Below are 17715 nucleotides of genomic sequence, written 5' to 3'. Positions count from 1 at the left end.
TAATATTTCAGACCCCTTCCCTATAGGTAGGGGTACTAGACAAGGCTGTCCCCATTCCCCCTTACTATATGCTCTTTCCGCCGAACAACTAGCATGTAAGATCCGAGCAGATCCACGAATTGTAGGCTTTAAAATTGGCAACATCGAGGAGAAAATCAGCCAATACGCTAATGACACTATCTTATACCTAGCAGACCCCCATAACTCTCTTAACACTGGCTTTGAATTGATCACTGAGATAAATAAATCCCGGGACAAACTCAGGCATGCGATACTACAATGCCCCACCTCTTTAGGTGGAATAGCTTTACCATCCCCCTTTTTGTACTATTTTGCCTCCCAGTTAAAACAACTAGCCCACTGGTTTGTAACAAACTCTCTGCAATCCCCCGATTTACTGGGATTTTCCTCCACAGATAGCTCCAATAACCTACCTTTTGCTCTACTAAAGGGCACCCTAATTTCTCAAACTCCACCAAATACGATCCTACTCCAAGCCTCAAAAATCTGGCGCACTGCAGGTAGATTAATGTCCTTTCCAGTTTGGGAATTTTACACACCCCTTTGGCAAAACCCTAAACTCCCCGAACTACTCAAACTTAACAATACCAGCTGTTGGGCAGACAAGGGTATCCACTACTTGGGTCAAATAATTAAGTATTTAACCCTTCTCCCTTACGCGGACCTTCAAAGTCGTTATTCATTGCCCCTGCAATTCCACTATATGTACCTACAGCTGAAGTACGCCCTGGGTTTCCAATTTCCCAACGGATTCCCACTCACTGAAAACTCAGCCCTTATGGATTTCCTTAAAGACGGCCCACTCCCTCACCATATTGGTACCTTATACAATGTACTCAATGAACAGATCTCAGGCCCAATAGTGGAAAAATCCAAAGAAAAATGGCTGCAATCAGATATTCAATTAGATGAGGAAGAATGGGAAGACTGTCTGACCGCCACTCGATATGTATCCCCCTGTATTAGAGACCGCCTGTCCCAACTCTGCATAATTCATCAAAGCTACCTCACCCCCAGCCGCATTTCAAAATACTCTCACTCTCATGTCCTAAATGTGCACAGCCCAACCCTTCCTTTCTACATCTAATATGGCTTTGTCCCCCAATAGCCAACCTATGGAAACAAGCTGTGAACTTCCTACACGATACTATGGGATCCCCGGTCTCCTTAGACATTAAAAGCTGCATCCTTAATATATACAACCAAGACATAAACAAGTTTGACAAATATTTCTTACTGGAAACTTTATTCACGCTCAAATTGTGTATAGCTTTTAGATGGCTATCCCCCATTATCCCTACGTTTCTCGACTGGAAAATTAAGGTTAAAAATTCTCTTCCTCTTAAAAAATTAGTATATCCACATAGGGGTTGCCCATCTAAATTTAATAAAATTTGGGATAGATGGATGAATAACGTCAACTGATATGCTCGTTAATTTATCTACATGAACCTTACAAGCTAATGCCTAATGCCTCCTGCTCTTCTGTCTGGCTACCTCACTTCTCTCTTGAGAACTCCTTTCATTAAACAAGTGGTGACGCACCCTTTTCTTACTCTCCAGCTCTATCACCTTTTATCGTCCTCTATCATACACCTTAGATTTTATAAGATATGGCCTCTGCGTATGTTTCACATAGTATACTCTGTGTTAAGTCTTCTCCATATATTCTATACTGTGTTCACCTTGTTATAAGATTCTACGAGATTCTGTAAATTAACTATGTACCCTACAGCTATTACTACTGCTTGTATATGTTTGTATATTTTTTCCCGTCTGGTACATTTTCCCGTCTGGTTGTTTTTGCTCCACCCACCTTTCATAATCATGATGCATAGTCACTCAGTGACCAAGTTTGTTAGCTTTGGAGTCTTTGGCATCTATAATATGAGAATGGAAGCAGTTTATCACTCAAATGATTAGTTTTTGTGGCTCCGCCCATTTTCTGAATTTGAACCCCCAGTCACCCAATGACTGATTGTACCAGGTTTGAGGCCACTAACAGTGTAAGAATGGTAGGAATTTAAATATTTCACTTTAAATCAATTAGGTGGATTTTGATTGGCTGTTGTAGGCTTCATCCACTTTACAGAATATTAATCCCAGTCACCCAGTGAGCAAGTGTGCCAAGTTTGAGAACCCTTCCATTAATAGTGTAAGAATGGTTACAGAGTTAAGGAAAGGTGGGGAGAATGGGTGCGCATCCCTAAACACATGTTGCAATTGAATGGTTAATCGCACAGGCATACACCGCCTCTGCCAGACTGAAAAATGCATGCCCTGCATTCAAGACAAGTGCTAACATTTATTATGCTAGGAGGAACTTTAGCTTCCAATATAGTTTGCATGCAAAGTATATTATACTAGACACTTGCGCCACGGTGAGGCAAACCTCCGGGCAAGTGACCTAGCCCAAAGTTAAAACCTTGGGAGCAGCTAAGCAAAAAAAATGTGTAACTTACATTTGGTTGAACAGTGAGGAGAACGCCAGCGCATACCACTAAGGCTGCATCTGAAATGACCACCAGCTCAGTGTGAAGCACCTAAATAGATTTTCTGCACACTTCGCATTCAATTCAGATGCAAATCATATGCAAATCTGCTACTACTTATCATGCAAACAGGAAACTTAGGAGGAGGGGCTGGTAGCAGCTAACCTGACAGTTACATAGTGTAGGGGTCATCGGGGCTGGGTATTAGATGGCAGGTACATTTCCCCGGTATTTGGACTGGGGTCCCTTTAAAACCCTGTGTGGTCCTAGGAAAGGAGTCCGGATTTTGGTGGCAGCAAGCAGTTGCTGCTTGTGGTTTTTTTTCTTTTCAGGGCCAGACTCCTGGGATGGGAGGGAAGGAAGGGCGGGCCTTCCCATCCCACCTAGGTACACACCTGGTTGTCAGTGGGGCTGAGAGCCTCACTAATGTGGTGTTGATTAGTTGCTAATTTATGCATAAGAAGCAGCCTCACAGGCAGTCTAGAGAGAGGTGTTGGAGCAGTAGCATACTGATGCTACGGAATCTCCTGACAAGGAGTATTGGAGATCACTTGATGGAAGCCAAACCATACGCTGGTCTGTTGTTAGTATGGCATTGGCCTGATGGAAAAATGAACTTTGTTTGAACATGCTGGACTTTATACTACAAAGCTGAAGTAAGCTGACTGTTTATTTTCCACTTTTTACTGCTGAACTAAAGCTGTTTATCTTCTGCTGCACAATAAACAGACTTTATTTTATACATCTGTGTACTGCGTGCTGGCTGCGACCCCTCTAAACTTTACAATAGTTACAAAGTTACGGAAAGGTGGGGAGAAAGGCTGCGCATCCCTTAACACATGTTGCAATTGAATGGTTAATCGCACAGGCATACACCACCTCTGCCAGACTGAAAAATGCATGCCCTGCATCCAAGACAAGTGCTAACATTTATTATGCTAGGAGGAACTTTAGCTTCCAATATGGTTTGCATGCAAAGTATATTATACTAGACACTTGTGCCACGGTGAGGCAAACCTCCGATCACCGTGGCGCAAGTGTCTAGTATAATATACTTTGCATGCAAACCATATTGGAAGCTAAAGTTCCTCCTAGCTTAATAAATTTTAGCACTTGTCTTGGATGCAGGGCATGCATTTTTCAGTCTGGCAGAGGCGGTGTATGCCTGTGCGATTAACCATTCAATTGCAACATGTGTTTAGGGATGCGCAGCCTTTCTCCCCACCTTTCCTTAACTTTGTAACTATGTAACTGTCAGGTTAGCTGCTCCCAGCCACTCCTCCTAAGTTTCCTGTTTGCATGATAAGTAGTAGCAGATTTGCATATGATTTGCATCTGAATTTAATGCGAAGTGTGCTGAAAATCTATTTAGGTGCTTCACACTGAGCTGGTGGTCATTTCAGATGCAGCCTTAGTGGTATGCGCTGGCGTTCTCCTCGCTAAGAATGGCTACAGTTTACATTTTCCCATGTAAAATGAATGACTGTAATTTGATCGGCTGATTTATGCTCTGCCCACTTTCCCTGAGTTTTTAACCTGGGTCACCAAGTTAGAAACTGTGTCCAGTTTGGGGGCTCCCGTTTTATTACTGTGAGAATTGCAGTCTTTTTTTTTTTTTTTTTAAATCCCATTAAGGAGAATGGGTGAAATCTTATTGGCTGTTTGTGGTTCCGCCCAGGTGTGCAGGGGGGGGGGGGGGGCATGAGACCCCCAGAACATATAATCCTAGGTAGTAAGGGATCTCTATACCGAGTTTAATTGAAATCGGCCAAGGGGTTTTCGAGTGATTGCGGCACATACACACACACATACATATACACATACCGTATTTTCCGCCGTATAAGACGCACTTTTTCTCCCCAAAAAATGGGGAGAAAAAGTCCCCGTGTCTTATACGATAAAGGCAGGAAATCCCTGACTTCCGAACGCCCGCCGATACGAACCACCGCCACGTCGGGGATTCCCTGCCTGTGTGTGTCCTCCTGTCTCCTCCTTCTGTCTAACCACCTGTCACTTCTGTCCTCGCCATGGTCCTCCTCTCCCCCCGCATGTGTCCGTGGCTTCCGGCATTCCTCCGCCCCCTCCCCTTGTGTTGTGTGCCCCCCCTGGCGTTTATTGGCAGCTGCTTACCTTATCCATCATGCCCGCGTGGACTGAGGACCTCCGACTTCTGTGTGCGGCTTCCTCTAGTGCCGGCTTCTAATCACGCATCATCAATGACGCATCATTAGAAGCCGGCACTAGAGGAGGCCGCACACAGAAGACAGATGCCTGTAGTCCACGCGGGCATGATGGATGAGGTAAGCAGCTGCCGATAAACACCCTGGGGGGGGGCACACAACACAAGGGGAGAGGGCGGGTGGAGCCACTGACCCATGCAGGGGACAGGAGGACTATGGGGGAGAGAAAGGAGAATACATAGTGAGGTGACAAGTGGACATGAGGGGCGACATGGAAGTGACAGGAGGAGCGTGGGGGAGACAGAAGGGACAGGAGGAGACATGAGGACCATGGGAGAGACAGCAGGAGACATGGTTGGGGAGACAGGAGGACACATGGGCTGACAGGAGGACAATGGGGGGAGACAGAAGGGGCAGGAGGAGACATGAGGACTATGGGGGAGACAGCAGGAGACATGGTGGGGGTGACGGGAGGACACGAGGGCTGACAGGAGGACCATGGGGGAGACAGGAGGAGACATGGAGGAGGAGACAGGAGTAAGCATGGGGGTGACAGGAGGACCATGGGGTGGTGGCAGAAGGATGCATGGGGGACACATAAGAGACAGTAGGAGAAATGGTGGGGGAGACAGTAGGACACTGGGGGAGACAGGAGGGCACATGGGGCAGACATGTAGACACATGGGGGAGACATGGAGGATACAGAAGGACATATGGGAGAGACATGGGGACACAGGAGGACACATGGGGAGACATGAGGACACATGGGGGACACAGGAGGATACCATTTGATGGATATGTACAAGGTGCTTATAAAATATGGACACACCAGGTTTAGTATTTTTTTTCTAGTTTTTGCCCTCTAAACCTAGGTGCGTCTTATATTCCGGAGCGTCTTATACGGCGCGAAATACAGTAAATACATACATTTACACACACACACACACCTGATTTTATATATAAAGTTAAAACAATTACAGCAATGTTCTCTCCGAAAGGCAGGATTTTTTTGCAGAGGATATTCAGAACAAGTCCTATCTGATCCAGTTCTGCCCCTCTCATTAGAGGAAGAAATCAGTCTGCAATATGAGAAAATACAATTCCCTGACAGTACGCCTGACACTGAATACGATAACAGTCTCGGATTCAGCGGGTGCTCTCAAATTCAAACATACCAAACACTGTTTTGTCTTTTTTTTTAACAGAGAAATCCATATCTCTGTTGGAGAAGGTGTCATAATAAGGATTGACGTCTTGGGACGTTCATATTTTACCCAACAACAATCCAACTCAATTTCATAAGACTGGGGTGAACAAAAATGTGGAACTATGGTAGAAACCTAAATTATTTAGAGGTGAATTCAAGTTGACATCCAATACCATCTCCCCCTTGTCAGGACATGAAATATGTCCCTTGACATCAGTTACAGTTACCATAGGTGTTTTATGATAGGAATTTTGTGTTCTGGCCTAATCTCAGTTTTCTCTCATATATATGTCTAGGAATGTACTTTGCTGAAAAACCAGATTATTGCCTCCGTACTGGGGAAAGGTAATCCAGCTTTCTGAGTTTCCTATGAAATACCTGGAAGTTTCAAAGTCCCTTTGCTCTTTACAAACCATTTTTTTAAAGGGACCCTGAGCTCAGGTTAAAACCGCAATTTGGATTTAACTGGGGCTTCCTCCAGCCCCACGTAGCCCACGAGGTCCCCCGCCATCCTCCTGGCTCCTCTCCTAGTCCCGCTGGCGGCTCCATTAATTGGCGACTTCGGCCTGAAGTCGCCCAGGCGTGTCTCCGCTGCGCGTCATCACGCTGGCATGAGAGTCCTGTGCATGCGTGGTTCAGTCTCACACCGGCCGGTGTTATGATGTGTAGGGTGCCCAGCAGGGGCATGCTGTGCGACTTTATGCCAAAATCGCCAATTAACGTAGCCGCCAACAGGATCGGGAGAGGAGCCAGGTAGATGCCGGGGTACCTCACGGGCTACGAGGGTCTGTAGGAAGCCCCAGGTGAATCCAAATTGTGGTTTTAGCCTGAGCTAATGGTCCCTTTAAGGAGAACTCTGTGAAAGTCTCCGAATGATGACTTTTGCGCGAATGACAGATTCATCACAGGAACCAACTGCTAGGCGTAGGTTATTTTGTAAGGCACTAGAGAGGGGAGATTAGTGTTAGGCATTGGAGAGGGGTAGGTTAGTATTAGGCATTAAAGAGGGGGAGACAAGACGCCACTAAGGCGCGCTCATTAGGCAGTAGCGGTGTACTGGCCCATTCTCACTGGTGATCCCAAATACCTAGCGTTATGAGACAGGGATTTTTTGATTTCTTTGCATATTTTTAATGGACAATTTTGCAATTTTTGAGCAATCGCGATTTGCATTTTTTTTTTCATTTCAATTGCTATAGCTCCATTTGCAAAAAGCACTGTATGCACCACATTTTCGTTTTCCGCAAATTGCCATTGATTGCTGCAGTGAGATCACTGCTATATACTTTTAATTACCCTAGCAATTTTCCAAGCACTAGCAATCACCGGCAATTCCGAAATCTGCAGAAAAATCACCCCAGTGTGAATGGGCCCTTAGGTAGTCTTGCTGAAGATCTCCTTACTAAACAGGTATTGGTTTACTGAACAGGAAAAGCCAACATTCAAACCTTGGCCTCCTGTGTCAGAGGCAGAGCCCTTAACAAGAACACATACCAGCCACTCTAGTTAGTGTTAGGCAGTTTCTGGGAAGTTAGTGTTAGGCATTTGGGGAGTGGATGATAGTGCTAGGCTTTGGAAAGGAGGAAAGTTACTGTGAGGCAGAGGTCAGGGGTATGGTTAGTGTTAGACAGAGGAAAAGCAGAGGTCTGAAATTCTGAGTTGATTTTTCATCACACACCAGGAAGACACTGCCTCATCATCATTTATGCTTGGCAATGACTCCGAACTCTGCCTCACACTAACCTTACTCCACTCCAATGCTTAACACTAACCTCCCAGCACGTTCTCTACACCCTATTCTATTACATCTTTTATGCTGCCAGGAAGCGATGATTCCCGTCAGACATGAGAGTTAGATTAGACTTGCAAAAAGCAGGTCTAAACACACTAACGCATGTTTTCCACTGCTGCATCTGGGGGTCTCCCTCTGCCCCCTGAGCAATCCTCCTTGCAGCGCTGCTGAACATCCACTGCGCCTCACCGCAACTCCTTTCGATGTTAAGTCTCTGATCCCCAGCAAAGCATTCTATTACATCGACGGGAGTTGCAGCGAGGGGTGGTGGATGTTTGGTGAGTGCAGGCTCTCGCAACAGATGCATGCGCATCTCCTGGGGGAGCGAGGAAGCAGTGCCATGGTGCTGGAGGACAGCACACCTCATTGTGTTTGCTAAAATGTAGCAGTGGTTTTTATGTATGTTTTCCTCCCAAATGCAACCCTAAAGTGACAGATAACAGAATAATATTCTCCTCAGCACCAAGATAGCTTACAGCATTTACCTGCAGGTTATTGTTGGCCCTCGTACACAAGACCTGTAATGTGGAGAATCTACAAAGAAGCTAATAAAGAAGCTAATAAAAATAGGAAAATATCCAAACACTTTGCTGCAATAATGGGCAATTTTGTCTATCAAACATAAATGGATAAAAGACAGAAAACATGTTGGGAGAAACTTTAATAAGGCCTATAACCACCTACAAAAAGTAGTTTTCTGCCCGCAGTAACAATGCTCTGGACTGGAGAATAACACCCTCTAAATAACTCATCAGGAACAAGTAAGCAAATATGAAAAGTCATGTGCAAACAGTACAGTATGAAAAGTCATCTGGCATATAAGACTACTTTTCAACCCTTGAAAATCTTCTAAAAAGTCAGGGGTCGTCTTATACGCCGGGTGTCATTGATTCCGGGTGATACGCCCTATCCTGTTACTTCTGTCTCAGATCTCTCTGCTCACGACTGTAGTGAAGTGGTGCAGGTGCACATGTGTGAGATCTGAGAGGCAGAGAAGGAGGTAAATAGGATACAAGGGTGGGCCAGAAGGGTGAAAGAGGTGTGTTGTATGGGCACAGCGCAATCTATTCTTCCATACTGCTCTGATAAACAGATAGACAAGGAGAGCTGACCAATCCACTTAGGGAGAGAGAGAGTTGACCAATCCAACCAGTCAATCGCCTATATACTGTTATATACTGGATACCACATAAAGTACAGCACCAGTATCTGTTCATACATAGCATCAGTATATGATTTTTTTATTTTTTTTTCAATTTGGTGTGCGTTGGAAGAGGGGTAGTCTTATACTGCGAGTATATCTCAAACTCTATATTTTAACTTGAAAAGTTGAGGAATACGCCGGAATATATGGTAAGGACACATGATCTGCCTACTTGTTCCAGGTTAGGTAGTACAGGAGGTTTAATTGTCAGAGGATCAACTAGCTTTTTAATAAGGAGGCAAGGAATGCCCTTTCCATGGTGTAAGCATTGTGTGGATCATCTTTGGAATGACATCTTTCTTATCATAGATGTAAAACATGGACCCTGATCAAATATAGTATTCTTGGATAAATGATTTCAGCCCCATTTCAGGATTCTGGCATGCCACCTCTAACATGTACAGTATAAGATGTTATTCTGTGCCTATACAGATAGTAAACTAGCTACAGTGTGTACATATCCCTTTTTGAAATTTGAGCTTCTAAAATGTCCCCCACTGCTTTTAGATTTCAGTCCCCTTCACTCTAATTAAGTCCACTAACATTTTAGGTATAATCAGGTTAACTGTTATGATGGATGGGATACAAAATGCCCTGAGCAGGGACACTTGGGGGATGCGTATAAGAACGGCATGGCAAGATCACTGGAGGCATCCTTGCTTAATGACCTGCATTCCCAAATGAGAACTGAGTTTTTCAAACAAAGTTATAAACACTAATATACTAATTGTAACTGTTTCCTAAGTTTGCATATGCCATAGTAAGTGTTTCCAGAGCAGTTGTAAAGATGTTTCCAAACTACCGTATACAAACATCTATTTTATCCAAACTTACCAGCCATCTGCTGTTGCTTCCTGTCAGAATCATTGATGGCCCCATCATAGTTGCATGGTGTGCTGTGGCTATAGTTACTTCCTTGATCATAGCAGTTCATTCTACTTCAGTTCATTTGTCTGTCATAATGCAATCATTTCTGTATAGGCAAGGAAACTGCTGGTTAATAATCGCTAAGAAAATATATAATTGTTTACATCTCATTGGTATATTTTTTATATCTGGCCCTTTAAAAGTTGGGATAGGATACAAATAAATGGTGTTCTGCTACATCTACTTATATGTAACACTTGGGGTATATGAACATGTCAGAGTGTGTGCGTGCGTGCGTGCGTGCGTGCGTGTGTGATAAAAGTGCTGTCTTCGGTAACAGACAGGATTTTACCCACCAGTATAATTTTGTGTTCCAAAGAAATTATTTAAAAAAAAAAGCAAATGTGTACATTTTGTTCGGTTAAATGTTGCTGTGTGTGTAACATACAAAAGTAACAAATATGAGATTTACTGTAATTATTTCACCCTTCTGCTTTCGTTCTTCTGCCTCATGTTTTGATTTCTTCAGCCCTACTGGAAGCAGCCGATATGCCTCCTCTGGGGAACTTAGTCGGGACTCCACACAACTCAGTGATGATTTTGACCCTGAAAATGACAGTCTACAGGGTTCAGAAATAGAGGAGGAAAGGGACAGAGACTCATACCATTCTTGTCATAGTTCTGTCAGTTACCAAAAAGATTCTCCAAACTGGGATGGAGAAGAGGGCCCAGAAGGTTACAGTGAAGAAGATTACGATGAAGGTGGCTACCCTGACAGTAGGGGTCAACTTTCAGATAAAGAACTTTATGATGATGAGCTTCCAGAAGAAGAGGATGATGACGATGAAAAAATGAGACATGAGCTAGAAGATACACTGTACCTATCTGGTGAGAGTAAGGAGAAGACACCCCCTGAGATTCCAAAAGAAAAAGAGCGGACCCCAGAGGCTGCACCAGAGCCTGAGGCAGTACCTGCAGTCCAGGAACCAGTAATAGACAGGTGAGATGGAAGATACTGTTTTAGAAATGCATAACATTTACTGTATGCTTGAATCTGTATTATTATTATTTTTTATATAAGAAATCTCCCTTTTCCTATCTCCCATCCACTTCATCAAGGAACATAGGGCAGTGGATCAAGGGTTCATAGAATCTACCACAATTTCAATGACAAATGTGAAGAGTGGAATTTTCTCCCTTGGAAAATATCTCCTTTCACTTCTTGCAATGTGTCTAAAACAGGAAGTGTGAGAGATCACTCCTACTGTGATCACAGCGTGAGCATTAACAGTCATCCAAGGGATGTTCATTTTTTACACAATTGCTGACTGAAATACTTGCACCAAAACTGAAAATTAACTTTTGGGACAAACAATTGTTTCTATAGTCCTACTCCAAAACACGGGTGTCACTAGAGGTAAAGGTTCGGAGCTGGAGCACCAAATCTATGCTGGGGTGCCACTTATGTTGAGTACCTTACCTCCTCAGCACTCCATGGTCCTCTAGTGGTCTGGGGTGCACAGAGGGGGACCACTAGAGGACCATGGAATACTATGGGGGGAGATCAATAGGGGAACAGGAATGATATAGGAAAGAAAGAAGAAGAACCGAGAGCCCAATATGGTGTAGTATGTTCAGGCAGGAGGATAATTAGAACGAGTATAAATAAAATACTCACAAACCAGGGTTACCTCCAGGCAACCACTGTATAGGCAGGTGAGGAGATTAACCTGTCCCCACTCAGGATTAAGAAGTCGCTCTCTGTAGATATGAAGAAAGATGGGGTATCCCCCTCCACCAAGGGTGGATGTTAGACGTATTATATACGAGAACAGAGGCGCCAAAAGGATAAAGACAATATTTAAAAGTTTTAACATTGCTTAGGAGACAGTGGTGGACTTACCTCCTACAAGCAGGCACAATGAACTGTGTATTCAAAAAAGGGTAAGTTTATTGGTATACTCCAAGGGTAGATTGCAACGCATTTCGCAGGTCAAGCCCGCTTCATCAGGCAAATACAGGAAGGAGTACACAGCAGTATGTCCGGGTAGAACCTGGTGCCTCAGCCAATCTAATAACAATTAAAATCTCTCCCTGCTTGTGGGGAGCGCTCCCATACATACATCTTCGTTTCAGGCTCATTACGGCTATACAATTTCAATGTCCGCATTGCGATCCACTGCTCAGGACTCAATTATTATTAATTTCTCTGCTTACTACTCATACATAGTAGACATAGCCAAATATTTGCCCTCGCTCCCACTCATATTCAGTGCATATATAAATAAATGGGCTCAACCATTCATCTCAAGCATAGTTTCATTTGTTACAATCTCTATAAGAACAGGACATAATCAAGTTCACTATTTAACCCCTCGGGGGTCATTGTGTCCAACATATACTGTAGATCCATCTACTCTCCTGCCGTTTTAACAGCTTCAGTCTGTCACCTCCTCTTCTATTTTTTGCAACTTTAATAATCCCCATGAATTTCAATTTCTCAGTTTCTCTGTCATGAAATTCACAGAAATGTTCAGCAATCAAACTTTTGTATTCCTCTTCCTTTTTACCAGATCTTATATTGGATAGATGTTCAGAGATGTGTTTCTTCAACTTCGGTTGTCAGTCCCACATACATCTTAGGACAGGGGCACTATAATCTGTATATGACCCAATCAATGTCATAATTGATAAAACTCCTGATTTTCCACACTTTTTTATTGTGAGAATCACTGAATATTTTTGAGGGGACTACCAAATCACACACATTGCACCATCCACAGCTAAACATTACAATGGGGACATTATTTCCTAGCCAGGTAGTACGGTTATCTGGAATAAGTATGTGAACAAACTAATGCATCTCTTAAATTAGGAGCTCTGTGTGCTGTCATTAGGGGCCTATTTCCAACTATCGGTCCCAAAGCATTGTCCGCTTGTAAGATCGGCCAGTACTTAGACAAGGTTTCCCGCATTTTACCCCAATTAGAATTAAAAGGTGTCACAAATGGATGACAGATTCTGGTTTTGAGTGGTTGTATGAGTGGCTGTGTGTAGATGGGTGTATGGGAGTGCTCCACAAGCAGGAAGAGATTTTTTAGCTTAGATTGGATGTTATGCCAACAATTTGATACTTTTGGTGCAATTTTTTGTATTTTTTCTGTGCCATGAGTGGTGACATTTTGTATTATATTGATAATTGTGGACTTCAAGAAGACACCAAAGATTGTTGGTTTATAGTAAACAACAATGTATTCACAATACTCCAAACGTGCAACGCACTTTGCAGGTTTAATCCCGATTCATCAGGCAATAAGTACAGAGTAATAACATATAGGGTCAGTAGAAGAACCATGCTCCTCTGTCAGTAGAAGAACCAAGCACCTCTGTGACAGACAGAGGCGCTTGGTTCTTCTACTGACTGACCCTATATGCTATTACTCCATTGTTATTGCCTGATGAAGTGAGATTAAACTTGTGAAACGCATTTATGTAAGAAACACGAGAATAACAGAGGTGCCAATCAAGGATAAAAATGATTAAAAAACATCTAAAAGGAAGGAAGTGGGTGGACTCACCTCCCTCAGGTAAATAATGATCAGGCCAAATGAGCCGTTATAAATATAACAGTAATATGTTATATTTATAACGGCTCATTTGGCCTGATCATTATTTACCTGAGGGAGGTGAGTCCACCCACTTCCTTCCTTTTAGACGGTTTTTAATCGTTTTTATCCTTGATTGGCGCCTCTGTTATCCTCGTGTTTCTTACATATCTAGTCCACCCTTTGGTGGAGGGGTGTTTTCCCTATCTTTTTCCTATCTACAGAGAGCGACATTTTAAACCTGAGTGGGGTCAGGTTCTAATTCTCCCCACCTGCCCAATCAGTGGTTGCCTGTGAGGTGACCCATACTTTTGAGTATATTTCATTCATACAATTTCGTCATTTCTCATCAAAAATACTACGTTAGATTGGGCTCTCGGTTTCTACTTTTTTGTCGTTCAAGCCCTGCGAAACGCATTGCACTTTTGGAGTATTGAGTGAATAAATTGTTGTTTACTATAAACCAACAATCTTTGGTGTCTTCTTGGAGGAGGTAAGTCCACCACTACCTTCTCTTTTTAAACTGTTTTTAAACCATTTTATACTACGTTGGCACCTCTGTTATACATCCTAGTATACTAGACAACCAGGGAAAGGAGTTGGGAACCTTTAGATGACTAGACAATGTTAAGGGTGGGGGAACCACAAAATGACCAAGGAATACTACTGGGGGTTGGGGAGACTACTAAACGACCAGAGAATATGGTGTGGGGATGGGGGAGCTAGGCTACCAGGGAATAATGTAGAGGGATGGGGGACTGCCAGTCAACCTGGCATCAGGCAAGCCAGCCCTGGATCAAGCCAACCAGTAGCAAGCCAGGCCAGCCAGCACAGCACAGCACAGAAGCCAGGCCAGCCAGTAGAGCTGGTAATTCTGCCTAGTTATGTTTAGGAGACACTACCTATTAAAATTATATACTGCATAGCTATGCATTTATTTGTGGGCATTATTTTTGTATTAAATGAGGGGATTTCATCCAAAGTTTTACTAAGCAGGCCTTCTTACATTACTGCTACGTTATGTACATTTGGCTCCACCCATGACCATGCTCACATTCTGTTACATGACCACACTCACTTTGTAGCACTGCAGGTGTGCCCTGGATATCTCAGGATCCTAGCAATGCCCCTGCTTCTAAATAAGACTTTCTTAGAATCCCACAGTCTTGTTTAATGTTTTACAGCTCTCACCTTGGACTACCAGCCTTGTTTTATCTACACTCTACACTTAGCAGTATTTCTCTGCCATGCAAGAGTTTCATGGCTTTTAATTACTATAGGCCACTCAAGTCCAACTGAAAAGAATGTATAATTTACATACCTGAATTCCTAGCCTTGCTGGGGGAAAAACAATAAAAAGGAACAAAACCTAGGTATATGTAGGCTTGGGATTGTACATACACATGTTTATCTCATAATCCCATGTTAGTTCAGGTGCTTAACACTGCTGAGTGTGTAAGACAGCATTTAGCCCTTCCCACACCACCCCCAGTGTGCTTATAAAAGCCACATGTACCATTAATCAACACGCTCTGCATTAAAAAAAAAAAAAAACATTTTTCAATGATCTTTTATGTAACCCTTTTGTATACTCACTGGACAGGATATGGTTAAATGCATTATTACAAACTGAGCAGGGAGTAACACAATAGAAAGATAAGACTGTGTTGAGCTCTACTGCTGGACACACATAGTTACTCCATGTGCAGCAGCATAGTGAGGTTAAGCAGAGTCTGTTCCAAGGAAAGATTACAAGGTTCCCCCTCACACCCATTCCTACCTCACATGGGTGATCGTGGGATGGACAGAAGCAGACATGCAGTATGCTCAGGTAACCATGCAGCATTTGACATTGTCACAGGAAGACAGCTTTGCAAGACAGGTAATTAAAATAAAATGTAATGCAAAAATTGGTCAAGAATGTAGATCAGATGTTTGACTAAAAGTTTGACTTCATTTGCCGCATCCTTGTTTTAGGTGTGTGATTTAGACACTATTCGTGCATGAAAGATCAGCAGGATCTCGGGCAACTGGTATTGTTTTAAAAAAAATAAACAAATATGGCAGCCTCTATTGCTCTCACTTCAGGTGTCCTTTAAATCACTAAGATAATGTTAATACTCTGGAAATATCTTCATAAATGACAAAAGAGAAAAACTTATTAGAAAGAAAGAAATATGAGACCATGTAAAATATCATATTCACAATTCCAAATCTGCGATGTTAAAGCAAATCTGAAGCTAAAATGTTATACTTACCTCTGCAGTGGATTGACTGTGGATACCATAGAGCCTTCCCGGTCCTCATTCACGTGCTGTGTCCAGTGGAAGCTACTTTGTTCTACTAGGTCTTTGGTACTGCTTGTGCAGCATTGGGAACTACTCACATCCCCAAGTACTTCCAAAGATGAGCGGAACAATACTGCACATGGGCGTGCCCAGACTCCTGCATGTAGAGTACAGATACACTGGACTATGAAAGTACTTGGGGACACAAGTACTCCTGAAGGCTGCATGAGCAATGGCAAAGAGCTATTCGACCTAGCAGGTTGAATACCTTCCTCTGCAACACCCCAGGAAGAACCGGAAACAGCAAGGACTGGGAAGGCTCTATAGTATTCAAACCCTTCTCTCTACATAGGTACAGGGGAGTAAACAATTATTTTACTCCCTGCTAAATTTTTGCCCTCTTACAAAGAAATGAACAGTTTGTAATTTTTATGGTTGTTTTGTTTTTAATGGAGAGAGACAGAATTTCAACCAAAAATCCTGGAGGGGGCTGGAGGAAGCCCCAGGTAGGTATATATATGAATATATATATATTTCTTCCATCTCAGGTATATTTTAAGGTTCATTGGCCGCTCAATGTGGTTCACCTTTACTCTTAAGGTGGCCACTAACTGTCCAATTTCTAGCGAAAAATTGTTCGATCGATCAGAAATTCTGATCGGATTGGTTGTAAATAACCTCCATTGATGGACACAATCGATTATGAACGAGTGAAAAAAATGTCATCCAAATGAATTTTCGTCGAACCAAAATTTGGATTTTCTTGTTGGTTGTGATAGATAGGAAGCAAAGATTGGTTCGGTGATGGTGTAGTGAACGATGTATTACAATATTTCACTTCTGATCAGAATTTCTGATCGCTCGAACGATTTTTCGCTAGAAATTGGACAGTTAGTGGCCACCTTTTGAAGTAAAACAACTGCAAAGAAAAATGTTTCCACTTCCAGGCTTGACTGTGGGGATGGTGTTTTCTGCGTAATAATATTTTTCTTCCTTCAAACACATTTAATTTAATTGATGCCGAGGAGCTCTATTTTGGTATCATCTGACCACAGCAATTTCTCTCAAGCCTTCTCTAAATTACTTTACTATTTGCCTTCTTGAACAGGGTACTTTCTGGGTGCAGCAAGATTGCAATCCATTACGGCGTAGCGTGTTACCAATGGTGTTCTTGGTGACTGTGGTCCCAACTGCCTTCAGATCATTAACCACTTCCCTACTACCTAAATGTAGTGTAAAGTGGCCATTATAACTTTGATTGTATTTGATTGTATTTTGGAGGGGATTTTGGTAGATGTAGTCTCTTTTCATTAAAATGAAACTACCATAAAAATTACAAGCTGTTTATTTCTTTGTATGTGGGCAAATTTAGCAGGGGATCAAATAATTATTTTTCCCACTGTATTTATTAAAGAAAATATTTATTTTTCTCCAGATGTCCTTTCAGTTATGTAGCCAGAGTGATTGTTTTTCAATCACAATACAAAATAGGTACACTGCCAGATTTTAATGGTCACGTTACCTCTGAATGCCTTTTGCCCCCGGCCCTCAACTTTTATGCAGATATCATTCTGAAGAAGCTAACAGGATACTGTGTTGTGTCATTTGTCTACAATGTAGTGGTCCCCTTTTCAGAGAAACTAACCTGTAGTTAGAAGAAAATAAAGGCTTCTATGTGTATTTATTTATGTTTATGCAATTTCCCCTGCTGCCTTATGCTACTCTGTCAGTTACAGTAGTTTTTAGCTTTTCTGAAAATAGTTTGCAGTTAGTGGAGTCAACATAAATCAATAAACCTGATTACTCGACCTAGGTCGGTGATTTCAAATACATTAAAGGAAAATAGATTTTAAGTAATGGAATAAAGAAATCAGCCTCCATACTGCCCCCACTGCAAGTTGCCTTTAACCTTTTCTGTAAATCTACCTGTTACACCTGTAGGGTGTGGATTTCACTCTCCTGTCGCCCCTAAGCTCAGCTGTCTAATGTCAGTTTCATTGGCTCCTGAAACCAAGATCACTGTGAGACAATTACAGTGACCATAATCGAAAAGTGAAGG

At 42.6% G+C, this 17715-nt stretch overlaps 1 protein-coding gene across 13 annotated transcripts in view; it reads left to right on the top strand.

Annotated features, from left to right (window-relative positions):
- Positions 1–17715, top strand: part of UNC13A (unc-13 homolog A) — a 384964-nt gene that overhangs the window by 169567 nt on the left and 197682 nt on the right. For all 13 annotated transcript variants that reach the window (XM_068233882.1, XM_068233881.1, XM_068233874.1 and 10 more), the window contains one exon: positions 10293–10763. In XM_068233882.1, the coding sequence (XP_068089983.1) occupies positions 10293–10763 (471 nt within the window). The remainder of the gene's footprint in view (positions 1–10292; positions 10764–17715) is intronic.

The sequence above is a fragment of the Hyperolius riggenbachi genome, chromosome 1 (genome assembly GCF_040937935.1).
Source record: "Hyperolius riggenbachi isolate aHypRig1 chromosome 1, aHypRig1.pri, whole genome shotgun sequence".
NCBI lineage: Eukaryota > Metazoa > Chordata > Amphibia > Anura > Hyperoliidae > Hyperolius > Hyperolius riggenbachi.
This window is presented reverse-complemented; position numbering and strand designations above follow the sequence as displayed.